An 18,995-nucleotide genomic window follows, 5' to 3' on the forward strand; every position below is an offset into this window, starting at 1 on the left:
TCGGGCAATCAAAGCAGAGCTAAGTGGAATCGACTTTGCCATTCAAATTGTCAATAATTTTTAACTTCTTTTATCATTTGACAAAATATTTATTTAGGCCAACAGTTACAGAGATGCAGTCCACAAGAACAGTCACTGGATCATTACAAGTTTGAGGCTTGAGCCAGCCAAACCAATGCCTGTTTGCAAATGAATTTTTTTTTTTATGTTTGGTTAAAATTTTACTATAACTTATTATAAAAGTTGTAGAAATTTTTTATAAGATGTAAAACTTTTTTTCTTTTTTTTTTCTTCTTTTTCCTTTTCCTTTTCTTTTTCTTTTTCTTTTTCTTTTTCTTTTCCCTTTTCTTTCTTTTTCCTTTTCTTTCCTCTCCTCTTGTTTTCTCTCACCTCACAACGCTGGTGCCAAAACCTCTGCCGGCGACAAGCGCTACAGTGTTTTTTCTTCTCTCTCCCCCCCTCTTTCCTCCTCCCTCCCTTCCACTCCCCCATCGCTCTCCTCTCCTCCCTACCAGATTTGGTCACACAAAGGGGGGAGGCAAGGGAGAGGGGTGGCGGGTCTGGTCACACAGAGAGGGAGAGGGAAGGCGGCGAGGGAGGGAGAGGGAGAAGAGAGAGGGAGGAGGAAGGAGAAGAAGGAGAGGGAGAAAAGGAAAAGAGAGAAAGAGAGAGAGAAGCTACTTTTGGCTGCCAGGTTGTCAATGCTGAAAAAGGTAAAAATGGTGGTTGCTTGAGTTGAGGAAGGAAGAAGAAGAAAGGAAAAGAAGGGAATTTTTTTTTTTTTTTTTTTTGGGTATTTTGAAAGTTATGAACAATTTTATTTTAGATTATTGTAGATGAAGTTGTTTAAAAAATAAATGGCTCCGTTTGGATTAGCTGTTTTTTGGGATGTTTTTAAATAATTTTATTGTACCAGAGTTTTTACAATATATTTTGAGATATTTTTAGAAAATATTTTGAAATATTTAAGAGTTGAAGAGTTTTTAGAATATATTTTGAGATATTTTTTAAATATTAAAAAAATTTAAACTATTTTTTAGAGTAGCTTTTAGAGTAATTTTTAAAATTTTTTATAATATTTGAAAAACTAATTTTTTGAAAAATTGATAAATCCAAATAGAGTAAATAGAAGAAAAACCAGGCAAAAAACTTGCCTTCCAAAGGGTCATGTGAAGATTCCTTTTTTTTTCTTTTTTGTAATTTCTTTTGGTTAAATTCAAACAGGAAGAAATGAAGAAGCGTAGGCCATCCACGAAATATGAAAATAAACGAACCAAAATGTCAACGGACAAACCAAGAAGAGCTAATAGCCGTTTAGATTGCTATTTTCTGAAATTTGTTATAATATATACGGTAAATATTTTCTATTTGGACTGCTATTTTCTGAAATTTTTTATAATATATACGGTAAACAGACAAACCAAGAAGAATTATTAGCCGGTTTGGATTTCTATTTTTTAGAGCTTCTGTATAAAAATGTACTGCAGTGATTTGACATAGGTGAGATAAAAGGTGATTGAAATATACATTTATGGAGATTGTAATTTTTTTTTTTAAAATGGCCATCCAAATTCCAAACTCACCGGGGAATCAATACTAAACGTCAAACATGTACTCAAATTAGTCAAGATGGATTAACTTTACTAACGGTGAATGCATAATAAACGTCAAACATGTACTCAAAATAGCCATGACGGATTAATTTACTGATTTACCAGTAGTGGTACATAAAAATTTTTAGGAAAAAAGGGCAATCCAAACTCCCCAGAAAATCCATAACAAATGCCAAACATGTACTAAAATTAGTCCGGATGGATTAATTTACTTACCACAAAATCCTTGATGAACGTCAAACATGTATTCAAATTAGCCATGATGGATTACGGACAATGGTAATATCGCTTAATGGATTTATGGGACACTCTTTGAACATTGATGAAATTCTTAGAAATTGCACATCCCTTGCCTTTCCATGCCAAGTCGAGGAATTTGATCCACACATTCGCAAACTTAATTTTGATTTTGTTAAACAAATTGTGCTTAGACAATTTCAAGTAAGTTTTATAATAAAATATTCTTTCATCTAAATAAAAAGAAACGAAATGTGTTTGAGATGTATTTGGATTTGTTAAATTCCCAATCCAAACGGAACATTTGTCTGCATTATGTGCAATGCAAAAAATTTAGAAGCATACACAAATTAAGGGGTGACAGAAAAAACCACATTAAAAAATAAAAGCAAAAAAATAATTATATTCATTTATGTCTTTAGGCGAATTTCTCAAAATAATGTGAAAACAAGAAAACATCACAAAAGTGGTGTTGCTTGCGGTTAGATTCCACTTTAAGGGTCGCCGCAAATGGTCGATGAGGCTTCATAAAAAATTGATTTAAATTTCATATATTTTTTGCCGGAACTATTTTCTTTTTTGAAAATGCTTTGATGTGCGGCGAAACTCTTTTTTGAAAAATGAATCGCCGCTGATTTGAGGTGCGGCGAACCTTTTATTTATTTTGTTTTTATTTCTAAAAAGGACACTTAACTTTAGATCCTAAACCTGTAATCCCTAACTCTAAAACATAAGCCCTAACCCTAAAAGCCTAAAATCTAATTTACCTACAAAAATTGTGCTAATTTCATAAACGGTGATTAATCATCCTATAAAAATTCGTTCAGGTTCCGATTGAAAATATAAAATTAATTTAAAATGAAATATGCGCAGGTCATCATTTTTTGAAATATTTGGTATCAATGTTAATTTGAATAATGATACATAATGCAATATTCAACGATAAATAGGTATAATAATTAAATAAAAACGTCAATGAAAATTAAACAAGAGGCTTGACAAGAAAATTCTTGAAATTTGAATATTACCCACCAATGTTCCCTTTGCCCTTTATCACGCGGAGTGGTTAAACAACCCCAATCCAAAGTACCCTCCGCGTGGTACATTTTGCTGCAGCTGTAGCTATTTGCACCTCCAATGGAGTGTCTGCACGCCTCCAGAATTTTGGCTCTCGTCATCATCAATCGAGGGATTTACCTAACGATAAGTGCGAGCCAAAAGGTGGACCCCTCGATTAGATGTGCAACATTTCAAATGAAAAAACACACAGCTTTAAAAAGTTTTTTGTCGAATTTATCTACTACAAATTTTTTAAAAATTCTAGTTACAGTAATCTCAAAAAACATTTGAAAGTTTTTAAACTATATATTTTAAAATATTCAAAAAAAAATTTCAAAAAATTTTTTTAAAAATTTTTACAGTAAGATACAATAAAATTTTAGATAAATATCCAAAAAAATCACTTGCCAAATGGGGCCTCATTTGAGGCTAAAGATTTAAAAAATATTTTTTAGCACTTTAGATCCAGGTTTTGGGCGCACATCTGTGCGGCTTTAAGAATAGGTTTTAAGAATTAAAATAGGTTTTTAGATCAATGGGTTTTAAGAATTAAAATAGGTTTTATAAAAAACCCATAGCCTCAAATATCATTTGATGCTGATTAAAAAATAATTTTTTCCAGTACTTTAGATCACAATCGTTGATCAACGGTAAAGAGCTTTAACTGCAAATTTAATGTGCAACAATTGAAAAAGAAAAAAAATTCAACCTTCACTGCAAATTTAATTTGCGTCTATAGAATAAATAAAAAAAAAATTTCAGTTACTTTAAATTACGACTGTTGATCAAATGTATATCAACGATCCAGCAGCTTTAGCCGCAAATTAGATTTGCATCTAAAAAAAATTCAACCAAAAATAAAATATAAATCGAATTTTTTGTGTGCCACACATTTGAAGTGCAGCGAAGCATTTTTTAAAAAAAAAAGGAGTTTCGATAGAAAAAAAATATGATATTTAAATCAATTTTTTATGAAGCCTCATTCAACATTTGCGGTGAAACTCCTTTTATTTTTGTAAAAAGGGAAAAAATAAAAAATCATTACTGCATAAAAAAATATGAAATTTAAATTAATTTTTAAAAATATGAAATTTATCAATCTGAATTTTTTTTAAATCAATTTTGCAGCTACTCTTAAAGTGGAATCCAACCGCAAGTAACGCAACTTTTATATTACACGTATGTTATATATCTAATGGTGATAGTGTGTATATTGCTAGTATATATAAGATTAATCCATCCTTGTTTTCACATTATTCCTAGAAAATCTCCGTCTTTATCCTCTCTGGATATTCCCTTGCTCTCAAATATTCCCCTGATTAACCGAAGTTCAGATTCTTCAGAATATCTCCTCAACCACATGTCTCCCACCCACGGCCCCCCACCATATATACCCCTCCCTCCTTCCCTATCATTTCTCCTCCCAGTTTCAACTTCGCCACTCACTGTAAAATTTGTTCTTCTGAAGGTGGTTTGAGGGGAGTGGTGATCAAGATCAGGGAGAAACATGAAGTTCTGGAAGATCCTTAGTAGTTTAATAGAAGAGACACTGCCTGATTGGCAAGACAAGTTTTTGTCTTACAAGGCTTTGAAAAAGCAGCTGAAATTGATATATCCCAAACAAGAACTCATCGATGATGATCATAATACCTACAGCAGTAACAATGATGATTGTGTTAGGCCCAGCAAACGGTTGAGATTGGAAGTTTATGATGATAAGGGCGGTGATTATGAGGTCTCCAAGGAGGTCACAGATTTTGTGAAGCTGTTGGAAGAGGAGATTGAAAAGTTTAATGCTTTCTTTGTTGATAAAGAAGAAGAATACATTATCAGATTAAAGGTATTCTATTTCTTTTCCGTTTTCATTTATGTCTTCCAATTTGATGCACTTTTTCCCCTGAATATTTGATATCTATTTGATGTATGTATAGATATTTGATTATCTGTTGTGATTGGCATACATGCATTCATGCGTTTGTAGGCGTTGTACATTTTTTTTGGATGAAAATTCTCATTTTTTATTGTCCGTTTAATCACGCATTTATGCAGCCAATGGCAGGTACACATAGGATGTGACCCCACTTTTGTAAATCTTGTTCTTTTATTTTCTTGTGTTGATCTGAAGTTTTCGAGTAATGCTGATCAAAATTGTTTTTGTGGGAAATGATTTTTCTGGAATCCTGAGGTGGGATTTTCTGGTTAGATAATGGGTTTGTCTTGGTTTCTTGAACACAGGTATTGCAAGATAGGTTAGAAGAGGCTGATGGTTCGAATGGTGATCTGATGAATGTAGGCAGACAGATAGTTGATTTTCATGGAGAGATGGTCCTATTGGAGAATTACAGTGCTCTTAACTACACTGGTATTTGCCTCTTGTCTATTTCTTACTCCTTGTTGATCTATTTTATAAAGTGGCGAATGATATGGTGCCTTTTTGACAATTAAGTTCAGTGAATTATTTGGTTTCGGATGATGATATGATAATGATAAACATCGCTACTCAAGGAGGAAATCTTATTATTGCATTCCAATGTTATGATAAGTTGTTCAACTCTTGTCTGTGTTACCCTCTGTCATTCTAAAGTATTTGGGATCCCTGCATAGGTTCAGTCTTTCTTAATAAAGTTTAATTCTAATGCTATTTATATATCTGTACTGAGCACTTTTTTAAATGCTGAACTCTTAGAAGTAGCTTCTGCTGAAAAAGGGATAACAAACAACAGTTGTTTAGCCTCATTGTTTGCTTTAGGTTGGAGTGGCAGATTAGTTTTTTCTTTATTATGAGCAAGCAATCAGTACGAGATATCTATCAAACGAAATCAGAACTGGGCTCCCCACTGTTTGGTCTTCATACCGCTGGGGATCTTGTGTTCCATTTCCAGTACATTTCAAGGAACTTCAGTACATAATTATAGCCGCTGACCCATTATAATTAGCAGAATTATTAGTGAGCACGTCTTTTAAATTGATACATTTGCCTATTGATGTGAAATGCCAATATGAGTAGGTGCTACAAAAGGTAGCAAGATGTGGAAGTCCTTTTAATGAAACCATTCTCAGTAATGACTTCTGAAAAAAATAACAAGAATTTTTTGGTTAATTCTAGAATGTTTTAGTTATTACATGACCAACAAAGGTGAACCTTGGTGTTTTTTTTAGCAATACATTACATACAACATTTCCAGAATGTATGATGCTGGATATTGGAAAGATATGCATCAAACATTTCAAACTGGAGGAGCTACCTGTACATCTTATTATGCAAACATACGATTACTGGAGTATGTGATGTTGTCCTAAATGGGGCACTCCCTCAGTGATTCTATGCAATTACTTACATGTGACTGGAGTTCCAATTAAATTTACTCTATATAACATGTGATGCGTTTGAAAGCATTCAACATCTCTGGGTATGAGTTAAAACCTAAAATCTCCATCTGCATCTCTTGTGCTGGTTAGATTTCTATAAGCTCGTATTATCAAGTCCAGGATCTGGCACTAGGCTTTGGTGATCCATTATTTTACCGGAGATTAGTTTGAACTAAGACTTTGAAACTTCTTTAGCGTATAGATTTGCTTGATAAATGACAAGATGTGAATTATCTATTCACTGGAGGCACAGTTGTTTAGGATGCTAGTTTCATAATCATGGTACCATGTGTTATGATCTGATTGGGATGTCAGTGATCTTTTATGATTGAAATCTAATGTCAACTTTGATTAATGCAGGACTGGTGAAGATTTTGAAGAAATATGACAAGCGAAGTGGTGCTCTAATTCGCTTGCCCTTCATCCAAAAGGTTTTGGGACAGCCATTCTTTAGGATTGATGTTCTAAATCAGCTAGTAAAGCAGTGTGAAAGAATGCTTGATTACGTTTTCTCCCTTAGTGAAATTTCTTCCCAATCTGAAGCAATCGAAGGCTGCGAAACCAACACTGCAACTGAAACTGAAGAAAGATCTCTCAAAGTTCCCCAAGAACTTGCGGAAATCGAATACATGGAAAACATGTACATGAAACTTGCTTCCTCGGCGTTGCGGGTCTTGAAGGAGATTCACAGTGGAAGTTCTACTGTAAACATGTTTTCTTTGCCACCTTTATAAAGCAACCAGTTGGGGTTACTTTGAGGGAGAACTCCTGTAGTAGAGGAAGCAGCAAAGCAATAGTTTTATGTTATATCTTCTTCTATTTCCTCTTTGCCCGTATATGTAGTTCGGAAGCTGTAGGTGGTCCACTGTTGATGAAACTTGCAGTATTGTACAGATAGATAGTGTCGTTGTTGTAGACAGGATATTGGGTTGATGCACTGCTCCGCTTCCTGTTATGCAATGCATTGGTGTGGTTTTTTTTTTTCCTTTTTTGGATTCTTGGATGCATGAGCATTATCCAAAAATATGTTACACTTAATTCTGTACTTACTTCAAAGTGGCTAATCAACTTTAAGCAAAATCTGATTACTGTCAAAAGAAGTGTTCATTGTTCACTATTTTACAAGTAGCTGACTTCTTCATCAACCTACTGGTTCTTTAGGAAATTCAGGATGCGTAATCTGATTACTTCTGTTTGGATTGGTCATTTTTTCGAAAACAAGTTTTTAAATACACTGTTATAGTAATACACAATAATTCAAAAAAATTTCATCCATATAATATATCAAAATATTTCAAAAAAATTTTATAGTAAAAATTTTTCATATATACCAATACAGTAAAATTTTTCAAAAACACCCTAAAAAACAGTTAGGATAAACTAATTTCAAAGTCATTGTGGCATTCGATAACTCCCAGTTCTTTTTCCTAAGAAAAATGCGATTGGCCACCAATTGATGCGCCTGTAGCTCAGTGGATAGAGCGTCTGTTTCCTAAGCAGAAAGTCGTAGGTTCGACCCCTACCTGGCGCGGCTGATTATCTCTGACCAAGGATATGTTGTGGCTGTTATTTTGCTGCATTACTTTTTCATCTGGTACTACCGCTTATCAGAAAGTGAACAAGGAATGCATCATTTCATGATCAACCTACCCTATAACCTCCACGGGCAGTCAATTTCTTTTTTTTTCATTCTTTTCACACATCTTTGGCCTTTTATCTTCCTCTTTTTGCTCTCCCTATTTAACGCCTTGTAGTATTTGACATTGTCAAGCACAACTTTTGTGTGGATATACCACCCTGCCAGAAAATGTCTATTGTGGATGAATCACCAGGTTACATGCAAGTTCTTTCTGATGGTTCTGTGAAGCGATTTGCACCAGAAGCTGCTACTGCATCAACTGAATCATTTAATGGATACAAATCCAGGGATGTGGTAATTGACTCATCAAAACCCACCACAGCAAGAATATTTCTTCCTGATGTTTCTGAATCAGTAGCTGGCCAGCTCCCAGTTTTGGTGTACTTTCATGGTGGTGGATTCTGCATTGGCTCAACTACATGGCTGGGGTACCATCATTTCCTGGGAGATCTGTCAGCTGTATCTAAATCAATTGTCCTATCTGTAGACTATCGCCTTGCTCCAGAAAATAAGCTCCCCATAGCTTATGATGATTGTTATAGCTCACTAGAATGGCTAAGCAACAATGCAAGTTCTGAACCATGGCTTGAAAAGGCTGATCTTTTACGTGTTTTTCTCTCCGGTGACAGTGCTGGAGGCAACATAGTCCACCAGGTTGCTGTCAAAGTGATCAAGGACAAAGTTTCTCGTGTCAGAATCAAAGGATTGATCCCAATCCATCCGTACTTTGGGAGCGAAAAGAGGACCGAACTAGAAATGGCTGAAGAATCAGCAGGCCATGTGCAATCAAATGACATGTTCTGGAGACTAAGCTTGCCAGTTGGAGAGAACCGTGACTACCTTGGATGCAACTTTGAGAAAACAGAACTTTCTGGAAGTGAATGGGATCAATTTCCTCGAGTGCTGGTCTTTGTCGCAGGCTTAGACTTTCTGAAAGAAAGGGGAGTCATGTATGCAGATTTTTTGCAGAAGAAAGGTGTTCAAAAAGTGAGCCTGATCGAAGCTGAAGGGGAGTCTCACGTCTATCATGTATTTCATCCCAAATCAGAGGCCGCTACATTCCTTCAGAAGCAAATGAGTGACTTTATGCATAGCTTTTAGAGTCTCATAAAGCTAGAATATTCGTCAAGTCTTCTCAGCCGCATAAAAATGTTATGATGAAGACATTCATGTTAGCAATCACAGGTTGCGTGCTAAACTGAATCAGGCTCTCGAATTTTTAGCAGTTAAATAAAGATTGTTTTAGGGTCCATAGATTCTCGATCCTGAAACATTTGCTGTCAAGAAAGCAAAAGTTTGCAAGCACAATACGCAATCGATGCCCCCAAGTGAATTAGAATCTTAACACTACGTAGATATACTTTCTCAAACTCTTGACAGAACAAGAGAATTATCACCATTTGTACGAGGGTCCCTTTCGGAACGTTCTTCAATTCTTCTTCTTCTTGAAAACATAACACAGGCATACATGACTCTGTGATAATTGATAAAGAAAAGTAGCCAGCCACCTATCCCTGCACTAAATAATTACATGACCTGAATTTATCCCTTTAATCTTCTCCTTTGCATTCTAGAACATGTTCAAGCAGACAAGGACAGTATATATTGCAGATAATGGACTCACAAGGCACTTAATCTGCTATGAGCATATTTTGCATTGTGCCCTTGTATATTGGATATAAGCTTCCAATTTCAAGTGTCAGACGAGGTCATGAAGCCTCCAATGAAGCCAGCTCCATTGCAATTTCCACATAGCATATTCTTCTTTCCCCTACACAAGAAAAGCACCATCAGGCTGCATGCAGCCAATAACTTGTCCCAAAGGAGAGGACAGGTGAACGCAACCTTACAAAAGATGAATTTCCTGCTTTTTTTTTTTTTTTTTACACTACACAAATACTTCTTGAATTCGATAGAAACAAAATTTTCATATCCAACTACATATTCGTTTTTGATTGTAACAAATCATCAAAGTTAGGGAAGATGGCATTATGATCTGAGGCACAGATACTGCTGAAAACATAACTCGTTACCCGCAAAGCCAACAAGAATCACCAGCTTTAAACTTCCCGTTGAAATAATCAGCAGAGTTCACCCCATTACCCTTGCACTGGGAGCAGGGAACTGCACCTGAAAATCAACACTAAACTAATTGAATGGTGAGAGTTGCTATGTTTTTTCTCCCTTTTTTTTGGGTAAATTATGTTCTTTTATCAAAATTAATTTGCAAATTTCACCAATGATCTTTGACAGTTGCGCGTTGGAAAATCAACAGGAATTCTTCTACTGAAAACTCTCTCTCTGCTGCCATTCGTTCAGATATATCTAATTTGTCTTACCTTAAATATTTACATGTAATTGGGATTATATGAATTGCTAATATGCTACAGCATTCAGGATTTTCTGTGCTAGTAAGAGAACTTGTATGACCTATTGACCTCAGGCATTCCTAAAGCTCAAAAAAAAAAATTTTTTTTTTTCCCCTCAGAAGACTCAAAATGTTCTTATCTAATATAGAAAAGTTCTCAAGGCCTCAACAACAAAAACTAACCATTTCCATTACAGTCTGCACATAATAGACTATTTGGTTTTCTTCTTGGTTCATCAATTGAACGCTTTGAGGCTGAAGCCTATGCATCCAGATGAAAGAAGTATCTCCTCAGATAAAAGGTCAACATACATCAAGTCCTGAAATCAGGTGATAGAAAATATGCAGCAGTACTTGCAGCTAGCTACTGCATGGTGTAATTTGCATGGTTCTGGTAGATAAGAAAAGAAAACAAAAGAAGGGTTTTTACAAGCATAGCCAGTGATGGGTACAAAGCAAGAATTGAAGCCTGGTTTTGCATGATGTTGACATTATTGAGACTTAGAAGAGCGGTGCTGTGTAAAAAAACTAACACTGACCTTAACCTTCAGAAAGCAGAATTTGCCTCCTGTGAGAATCTTCTGACTGCATAAATTGTTGGTACGAGAACCTGAGTCATAAGATGAGATAGCACATGTTAAGGATTGGAGGAGCAGAGTGCAGAGAAATGAGCTTTTCTGCAAACATAAACAACAGGGAGGAAACCAAACTTTGCTTTTGTGTGGATGTAAAGCAGCTAATTGGTTGAGGAGAACAGGGGGTTGCAGCTATTGACGTGGTGAAAGAGGAAGAGAGGCTGATTGATATTTCTTCCCCAGTGGTTATGAACCTCCAATGGCAATAGGGAAATTCAGGACACCGGATATTTTGATTATATTCATACCTCATCCCCATGTGGAGTTAAAATGTCAGTAGCGCAGGGAAGGATCACCCATCAGGACTAGATATTTTTTGATAAAAAATGAGCCAGAAATTCCGCTTCTTTTTATCCTTTTCTAAGTCACAAACAAAACAAAAAGGTAAAGGAAAAATCAATTCTAGCCCTGTGAATTAAACAGACAAAATTAAATTTTCTTCATCCTGTGACACATATTTTTTCTCCTATTATCTTTTTGCTTTCTGAATAGAATGTTTACAAGAGAAAGACTCGAATACATAATACAAATCCTATCAATTTATATATAATGTTCGAGCTATTGAAAGCAGCGGAAAGACGAAACCCCATTCCAATGCTAAATTCCAAGTTTCTTCAAGTTTTCTTCCTATACTAGCACGACATGCTGGACCTCATCAACAATAGCACCCAGAATAGTAATTCTAACAGCGGTAGCTGGCCGAGATTGAAGAGAACAGCATTGCCAGCTTTCCAAATGTGATACACCGTGACAGAAAAAGACAAGGAAGGCCCTTAAATTTATGAGCAAAAGATTTTCCAACCCAATGATGAGTCCCACCCACTACGCCTCTTCTTCCAAATCGTACTGGCCCTTAAAAGTAAGGCACGTTGGGATGGCAACGGGGGGTCACCCGCCCCGCGGGGGCTAATTGGGGGGGGGGTTGGGTGGGACGGGGATGGGGGGCCCGCTTAAAAATGGGGCGGGGTGGGGGAGTGTATCCCGCCCCGTCACCCGTTTTAAAAAAATAAATATATATAATATATAATATATAATTATATATATAATATATAATTTAATTAGTTACAAACTTATGATAATGATATTATTAGTTATATGTATTATATAATGTCTATTAGTATATATAATATAATTGATATTATTAATTATACTAATAATTATATATGTGTACTAATATAAATTATTAATTGGTTATACTATTCTATATTTATACTAAATCCCTAATTACACTTAATACAATAACATTTTTTTCTTAAAAAAAGCACAAGCACAATAAAATTAGTGATTGTATTTGTGCCAAAAGTGAAAACTTGACTACTTTAGTTATATTTATTTCATCATGTTGGATTGTATTCAAATAATTTATATTTGATAATTTTTATAAGTTTCAATTGTAAAATTACAATGAATAATAATTTGATGAAGTGTTGATATTTTAGTACTTGATTATTTGCTAAAATTTAATCATAATAAAATTATATAACAATTTTTTATTAGTTCCGCGGGAGCACCCGCAGGGGAAGCGGGGCGGGGGGAGCGGGGGACGGGAGATGGGGCGGGGGCGGGGACAGGGGGAGTTTGTAGGCGGCGGGGCGGGGGATGGGGGAGGGGTCCCCCGCCCCGTTGCCATCCCTAGGCACATATGTGAGTAGACATAAGTATACTTTTTTACCAGCATTATCATATTCTACCGGGAAAGAGAGTCTGAAGAGACTGTATAAGGAACTAATAAGTATATTAATCCAACTAAATTAAAGGGGTGCTCTGGCGCTCCTTTTGAATTTTTTTCCACTGCATGTGAGATTTGAACCTTCGACCTATAATTTAAAGAGGAACTTAAATCCCTTTTTGAGGATCACTGATAGGAAAGAAGGTTTTCAAACGAAGGGAAACTATAAGTTAGAACATCGGCAAGTTACAAAGGACTTTTTAATATTTAATCATATTATTTATAACAATGTTTGGATAGGTGAACTATTTCACATAATTTTTCGTTTGCACTATAAACACATTTTTCAACCCATCTTTTTATATTTTTAATTATCTTTTTATTTCATATACATCATATCACAAAAAAGTGCTACAGTATTTATTTCAAATAATCTGTATCCAAACTCATATTTCACATACAATCGTTAGTTTAGACAGTTGTTGTTCAATTTTCAATTTAGTTAAAATCACGAGATACTAAAATGTAGATTTTTGAACTATAAGGGGTTAAGTTGAACATTTGACAAATTACAAGGGATTTTTTTTAGTATTTAACCCAAATATAATCAATGAAGGCACTTGTTCAATTGTTTAAATTTCTTCCTCTTTTAGTTCAATTTGTGGTATCTCTTTTATCATTCTTTCAAGTTTTAGGGGTGCGTTTGATAAAACTGAAATATGAAAATTGAAATCTAAATCCATTAAATTAGTGAATTGTTAAATACTAAATTTGATATATTTGAGTGCATATTACATTAAATGATCAATGAATAGCCTATAATTTATTTTTGGAGCAAAATTTATTTAGAAAATTCAGTGTTACTTAATGAATTCAGATATTCTAGTTTTGGTTATCAAATGCGTTCGAATATGTTAAAATCTGAACATATTAAGTTTAAGTGTTGAACTAGATTATCAAACATGACCCATTTAATTAATATTTGAACCCATTTAGTTTCATATTCTCACTTGCCATCGTGCAAGGGGAAAAAAAGGACGCAAATGCGACATACAAGTTACTAAAATGAAGAAAGAAATCCCAACTACACAAAGAGTATTATGTTATCTCATCTTAATTATAACTGGTTCCTTATTGATGGTTGAGCAAGTTCTAAAACTTAGCAACTTTTCTTTTCTTTTTTAGTCAATTATACCAGTAACGACAAACTCAACTTTCAAATTTCACCTTGGCTTGTGTGAAAATCCATAAAAGAAATTTACAAAATCCATCTCGTAGGACAAAAAAAAAAAAAGATTCCAATTATTATTACATCCAAATTAACACCTCTTTTTCCTTTTTTTTTGTTGGCAATTGCACTCATAAATATATGTGGAAGATAAACAAAAAAATTTTATTTTCCATTTATTTTTCTTCCCACGAAATTGCAGGTATATATCTTATGTAGATCCCCACCAGGCTACACAACAAGCGACAGTGTCGTAATGTTAAGAACTACGGGATTAAAATCGGTCCAGAACTACGAGTCTCCAAACTTGGATTCGCTCTCAGTTTGAGTTTGAGTTTAAAAACATTACTTATCTCCTTCTTTTTCCTATCCCATTTGCCGTCCCCTTTTCTTTTCCTCTTATTATTTTCCTTCGCTTCTTTCTCTTTTCCTCCTTACCATGCTCTACCATCCTCTTTTACCCACCAGCCACTTCTTTTTTCTCTTTTCCTCTTCACCGCCCACCCTCTAATATGAAATCAAATATGAAATTTTTCTTAGAGTTGGATTGTTAATCGAACTATTAGTTAAAAAAATTTCTTCACAATTAATGGGATCCATTTTAGTTTCAATGATATTTGTTTTTTCTTGATAGTTCATTCTAAGTTCATAAAAGTTTGTGGGCTATTGATGTGAAAATGCTTGAAATTTGATTTGGGTTGTCTTTGTTTTTATCCAATATAATGTAAAGGATGTAGCGAGGTGGGTAGTAGAAGGGAAAGATGTGGAAGGAAAGATATGGAGGAAGGGCGTGACGGGTATGCAAAGGAGCAAGGTGGTAAAATAAGGGAGAGAAAAAAAGAGAAGAAGGACAAAGGGCGTTTTTTAGAAAGATCAGGCGTTTTATGTATTTTGGACAAATACTAATATATTTTTCTAAAAAATCTACACTAATGAGTTGCAGTAAATTTTAGACAAATACCCAAAAAACACACCATCCAAACAGAATCATAATTATATTTTTGAAATACATTTTTATGTTATTAAAAGATGCTTGTATTTAATTTAAATACTTACTAGGTTTATTGATATCTAGACCTCCAGTGCTCCATTATCTATTTATATGTTTAAAAATCTTTTATTCCTTTTTCTTTCTGATAGTCTATGATTAAGATTTCATGATGAGCTCTTCTAGTTCCCATTTTGGAAGTTCTTTATTATTATTATTATTGTCTTCCGTTATGGCCCTAGAATTGGTTAACTCCCTTTTAATTAGATATAGTTCTCAAAAATTTTTTGGTATCTTGATTTAAAGCTCTACGTTGTTTTTTAACGTTAGTTTTAGTATTAACATAAAGGCTTATCATATCTCATCCACTGTCTACCAAGAAATTGATTATTCCTGCTAGATTTTCTTCATTAGTTTCGTATACATATTTTAGACGAAGTTATTCTTTTTCTTCTCTTTCAATACAATTATTTCTCTTTCATTCTTTCACTTTTATTGCTTATCCCAAAAGGACCCAACAGGTAAGATCTAGCTTAACAATGTACGAATAATCTCAATTAAAACTTTAACCATTATGATCTTCTATACTAATGATGTTTTGGCTTAAAACTGGAATTTGGAGGTTTCTTAGGTTTATTTAGGATTAGACTAAGAATAATTTCTTATATAAAACTTAGACAAAAATACAAAGACTAAAGTGAAAATATTAAAGCTAAGAAGTAACGAATACAAAAAGGCACCGGAAAGATTCACAAATGGTAGAATTTTTTAAATAATCATAATTGACGAAGAAATCATCTGCACCACATGCGATTCATGAAACGCACATACGCATACTCTGACAGGAAGAATGACACAGCAATGAATATAAAGATGCACCATTAATTTGTCAACAGCCGTTGAAGTTTAAAAACTGAAATCTAAAATTTGAATTTATTAAGTTATTGAATTATTAAGTATTAAATCGGACACATTTGAATGTATATCATATTAAGTGATAAGTGAATAACTTATCACACTTGATTTTAGAGCAAGTTTTGCTTAGAAAATTCAGTGTCACTTAATTAATTCGGATGTTCAATTTTTGGTTATCAAACACGTTTAAATATGTTAAGATCTGAATCCATTAAATTTAAGTGATGAATTGAATTAGCAAACAGAGCCTAAGACAAAATACATGAACTAAACTGCACGTATTACAAGCTAGGCAATAACAAGTTTAGAAAAGCGCACCAAAAAACCTCTCAAACGGCGGAATTTTATCGATAGTTATAAGTGACAAAGAAATCGACCATGTCGCATATGATTCATAAACACACACACACACATATATATATATATACACGCGCGTGCACACTTGCATTTTGAGAGGAAGAATGATGTACCAGTGAGTACAAAGTTCTAGCTTTTTTGTTGACCATTCCAAACTTAGACAAAAATACAAGGACTAAAGTGCAAATAATACAAGTTAAGAAATAACAGGCACAGAAAAGCACCGAAAAAAAGAAACTCAAAAAATAGAGGAACTTTTTAAATGGTCATAAGTAACGAAGAAATCCATCGTATCACATGTGATTCATAAAACGCACATACACACGCTGAGAGGAAATAAATGCAAGCAGCAGTGATTTGCTGACCTTTCCAAATTAAGACAAAAGTACAGGGACTGGTGTTTAAATATTATAAACAAAGAAATAAAAAATGGGACAGTGGCACAGGAGTTGGACTGAAGATCCGTTGACCATCAATGTAGGAAAGTTTTTTTTTTTTTTTTTTTTGAAAAGATCAATGTAGGAAAGGTAGTCTTAACTAGAAGCCATGTTACAAGTGATTCATTTAATTAAACGCACGTACAATCATTAATTTTGAGAGGAAGAATGACGCAATAGTGAATACAAAGATTCCAGTACTAATATGCCGAGCTCCCCCATGACTATTGTCTAGAATTTTCTCTTCTTCACTTCCAACTCCTGAATTTGGCCAAACATCTTCAATTCCCTTTTCTCAAACGTTCATCAGGCTGCTGTGTCTTTCTTTTTCTGGCAACCACCCTCTCCCGTAACTCCCTCTCAAGTATCACCTTCAATAATTGTTTGTGATCGTTTTAAAAATTTTCTTGTACCTTCCACTCTGAACACATACATATACATATATATACACATATATAGAGAGAGACAGATGGAACATCCACTGGCAATTGCCAAGGTCAGATATTCTAACTTGGCAATGCCTAGTGCTGATCATCAGTTTTCACCATCTCCAACCAAAAATGAAACAAAAGATGAACAAAAGTCACTTGTCTTTGATGCATCTTTTCTCCAAAACCAATCCCATATACCCCACGAGTTCATATGGCCGGACCATGAAAAGCCTTGTCCTGAACCTCCTCCCATGCTTCATGTGCCTTGTGTAGATTTGAATGGCTTCCTCTCAGCGGACCCTCTCGCTGTCTCCACCACAACTCAGCTAGTAAGGCAGGCATGTCTTGAACATGGTTTCTTTCTTGTGGTTAACCATGGGGTCGACTCACAACTCCTAAAAGCAGCCCACAAGAGCATGGATTTCTTCTTTGACAAGCCATTGGAAGAAAAGCAGAGAGTCCAGAGAAAGCTTGGGGACCATTGTGGTTATGCTAGTAGTTTCACTAATAGGTTCTCCTCCAAACTTCCATGGAAAGAAACACTCTCGTTTAGATTTTGTGCTGATGATCAACAGGCCTCAAACATCGTCGAAAGCTACTTCTTGAATGCAATGGGTGAAGATTACAGAGAATTCGGGTATGCAATTGCATTTATACCCGTTGCTGTTTTGTCTTCTTACTTTTTTAGCCCAACACTACGAGTTTTATTTCTTCCTACTTTTACTGACGCAATAATTTTGCTTCTCCTTCCCCTTCAGGAAGGTACACCAAAAGTACTGTGAAGCCATGAGCAGTCTCTCTCTTAGAGTTATGGAGATTTTGGGAATTAGTCTTGGAGTAGGACCGATACATTTCAGAGAATTTTTTGCAGGAAATGATTCAATAATGAGATTAAACTACTATCCTCCATGCCAAAAACCTGATCTAACTCTTGGAACGGGCCCTCATTGTGACCCTACATCCTTAACAATTCTTCATCAGGATCATGTTGGGGGCCTTGAAGTGTACGTAAATGGAAAATGGCACTCCATTCCTCCTGACCCTGAAGCTTTTGTTGTCAATATTGGCGACACGTTCATGGTGAGTTACAACATAGTATTCCCTTGGTCTCACTATTGTTGGCTCTTTCATTGATTTGTCTCAACTACTGCTTTGTTCCAATTCTTTAAATTTTTTGTCTTATGTTTTTCTTTCTTTCTATATTTATTTATTTTTTGGTTTTTAACTTTAGGATATAGACTATGTGCTTGTAGTAATCTCTTTAATTTTACGTCTAAATATGAACCAATCATTTCTACCGGACCTTCGACAGAAGTTCTCCATCGTCCTACTAGCTCTTAATCCAACATGTCTAACAGGAAGCTCATTTCCCCTCGACCAACTTAATAAGGAGAAAGGAACTGCCTTAACAATATGCATTTTGTTTAAAGAGTTCGTCTTCTTTGCACGTATGATTGAAGTACTAATTGGGGATGGATGTCTTTCAGGCTCTTTCAAATGGCATCTACAAAAGTTGCTTGCATAGAGCTATTGTGAACTCTCAAACTCCGAGAAAATCTCTTGCATTCTTCCTGTGTCCCAAAATGGATAAGGTTGTAAGCCCTCCAAAAGAATTGGTCTCTTCTGATTATCCAAGGATGTTTCCAGATTTTAGATGGTCAGCCCTGCTTGAATTCACTCAGAAACATTACAGAGCTGACATGAAAACTCTGGAAGCTTTTGTGAAATGGCTGAGCACCGAAGGGATTCTCAAGATACAGCAACTTAATTAGTCAAGTCAAATATTTTGCAAATTCTAGTGTATTAGACCTAAGAATTTTAGATCAAGACGACGGGAAAGTATAAGCAAAAAGATGGACCATCAACCCCTGAAAATAGTTAAAAGACAGAATCCACCAAAAAGCCTATGATGATCATGGAGGGTAGTATTGCAGTTACATATGGCTGATGCTGTGCTACATAGTATTAGACTATAATATAGCCTCTACAGACAACAAAATCCAGTATGAGACTGTGCAATATCCAATTTTTAAGAATAAAGAGCTTTATG

General features: G+C 34.9%; 4 protein-coding genes and 1 non-coding gene across 5 annotated transcripts; 4 read left to right on the forward strand and 1 right to left on the reverse strand.

Annotated features, from left to right (window-relative positions):
• Positions 1-4,252: 4,252 nt before the first annotated feature.
• On the forward strand, positions 4,253-7,352 carry LOC113781137 (SPX domain-containing protein 1-like). The gene is made up of 3 exons (XM_027327001.1): positions 4,253-4,749; positions 5,145-5,271; positions 6,639-7,352. Exons 1-3 carry the CDS (start codon positions 4,417-4,419, stop codon positions 7,010-7,012), a joined length of 834 nt encoding a protein of 277 aa, XP_027182802.1. The 5' UTR covers positions 4,253-4,416; the 3' UTR covers positions 7,013-7,352.
• A 384-nt stretch (positions 7,353-7,736) lies between these two features.
• TRNAR-CCU lies at positions 7,737-7,809 on the forward strand. The gene has a single exon. It is a non-coding gene; the product is annotated as a tRNA-Arg (tRNA).
• Positions 7,810-8,085: 276 nt separating this feature from the next.
• LOC113779275 (probable carboxylesterase 17) lies at positions 8,086-9,018 on the forward strand. Its single transcript, XM_027324818.1, has one exon. The coding sequence runs from the start codon at positions 8,086-8,088 to the stop codon at positions 9,016-9,018; it is 933 nt and encodes a 310-aa protein (XP_027180619.1).
• Positions 9,019-9,268: 250 nt separating this feature from the next.
• Positions 9,269-11,179, reverse strand: LOC113779368. Its single transcript, XM_027324936.1, has 5 exons — positions 10,996-11,179; positions 10,825-10,895; positions 10,469-10,547; positions 9,951-10,047; positions 9,269-9,688 (listed from the first exon to the last, which is right to left on the reverse strand). Exons 1-5 carry the CDS (start codon positions 11,177-11,179, stop codon positions 9,610-9,612), a joined length of 510 nt encoding a protein of 169 aa, XP_027180737.1. The 3' UTR covers positions 9,269-9,609.
• A 5,804-nt stretch (positions 11,180-16,983) lies between these two features.
• LOC113779369 (gibberellin 20 oxidase 1-D-like) lies at positions 16,984-18,717 on the forward strand. Its single transcript, XM_027324937.1, has 3 exons — positions 16,984-17,582; positions 17,704-18,025; positions 18,433-18,717. The coding sequence occupies exons 1-3, from the start codon at positions 16,984-16,986 to the stop codon at positions 18,715-18,717; spliced, it is 1,206 nt and encodes a 401-aa protein (XP_027180738.1).
• The last annotated feature ends 278 nt before the right edge of the window (positions 18,718-18,995 follow it).

Source organism: Coffea eugenioides, chromosome 8, assembly GCF_003713205.1.
Source record: "Coffea eugenioides isolate CCC68of chromosome 8, Ceug_1.0, whole genome shotgun sequence".
In the NCBI taxonomy this organism is placed as follows: Eukaryota; Viridiplantae; Streptophyta; class Magnoliopsida; order Gentianales; family Rubiaceae; genus Coffea; species Coffea eugenioides.

Coding starts and splice junctions, on each gene's coding strand:
- LOC113781137 (XM_027327001.1), top strand. CDS start 4,417: ATGAAGTTCTGGAAGATCCTTAGTAGTTTAATAGAAGAGACACTGCCT. Junction 4,750..5,144: donor AATACATTATCAGATTAAAG/GTATTCTATTTC, acceptor TCTTGAACACAG/GTATTGCAAGATAGGTTAGA. Junction 5,272..6,638: donor CAGTGCTCTTAACTACACTG/GTATTTGCCTCT, acceptor TGATTAATGCAG/GACTGGTGAAGATTTTGAAG.
- LOC113779275 (XM_027324818.1), top strand. CDS start 8,086: ATGTCTATTGTGGATGAATCACCAGGTTACATGCAAGTTCTTTCTGAT.
- LOC113779368 (XM_027324936.1), bottom strand. CDS start 11,179: ATGGGGATGAGGTATGAATATAATCAAAATATCCGGTGTCCTGAATTT. Junction 10,048..10,468: donor TGCAGACTGTAATGGAAATG/GTTAGTTTTTGT, acceptor GTTGATTTTCAG/GTGCAGTTCCCTGCTCCCAG. Junction 9,689..9,950: donor GATTCTTGTTGGCTTTGCGG/GTAACGAGTTAT, acceptor TTTCTTGTGTAG/GGGAAAGAAGAATATGCTAT.
- LOC113779369 (XM_027324937.1), top strand. CDS start 16,984: ATGGAACATCCACTGGCAATTGCCAAGGTCAGATATTCTAACTTGGCA. Junction 17,583..17,703: donor GAAGATTACAGAGAATTCGG/GTATGCAATTGC, acceptor CTTCCCCTTCAG/GAAGGTACACCAAAAGTACT. Junction 18,026..18,432: donor ATATTGGCGACACGTTCATG/GTGAGTTACAAC, acceptor GATGTCTTTCAG/GCTCTTTCAAATGGCATCTA.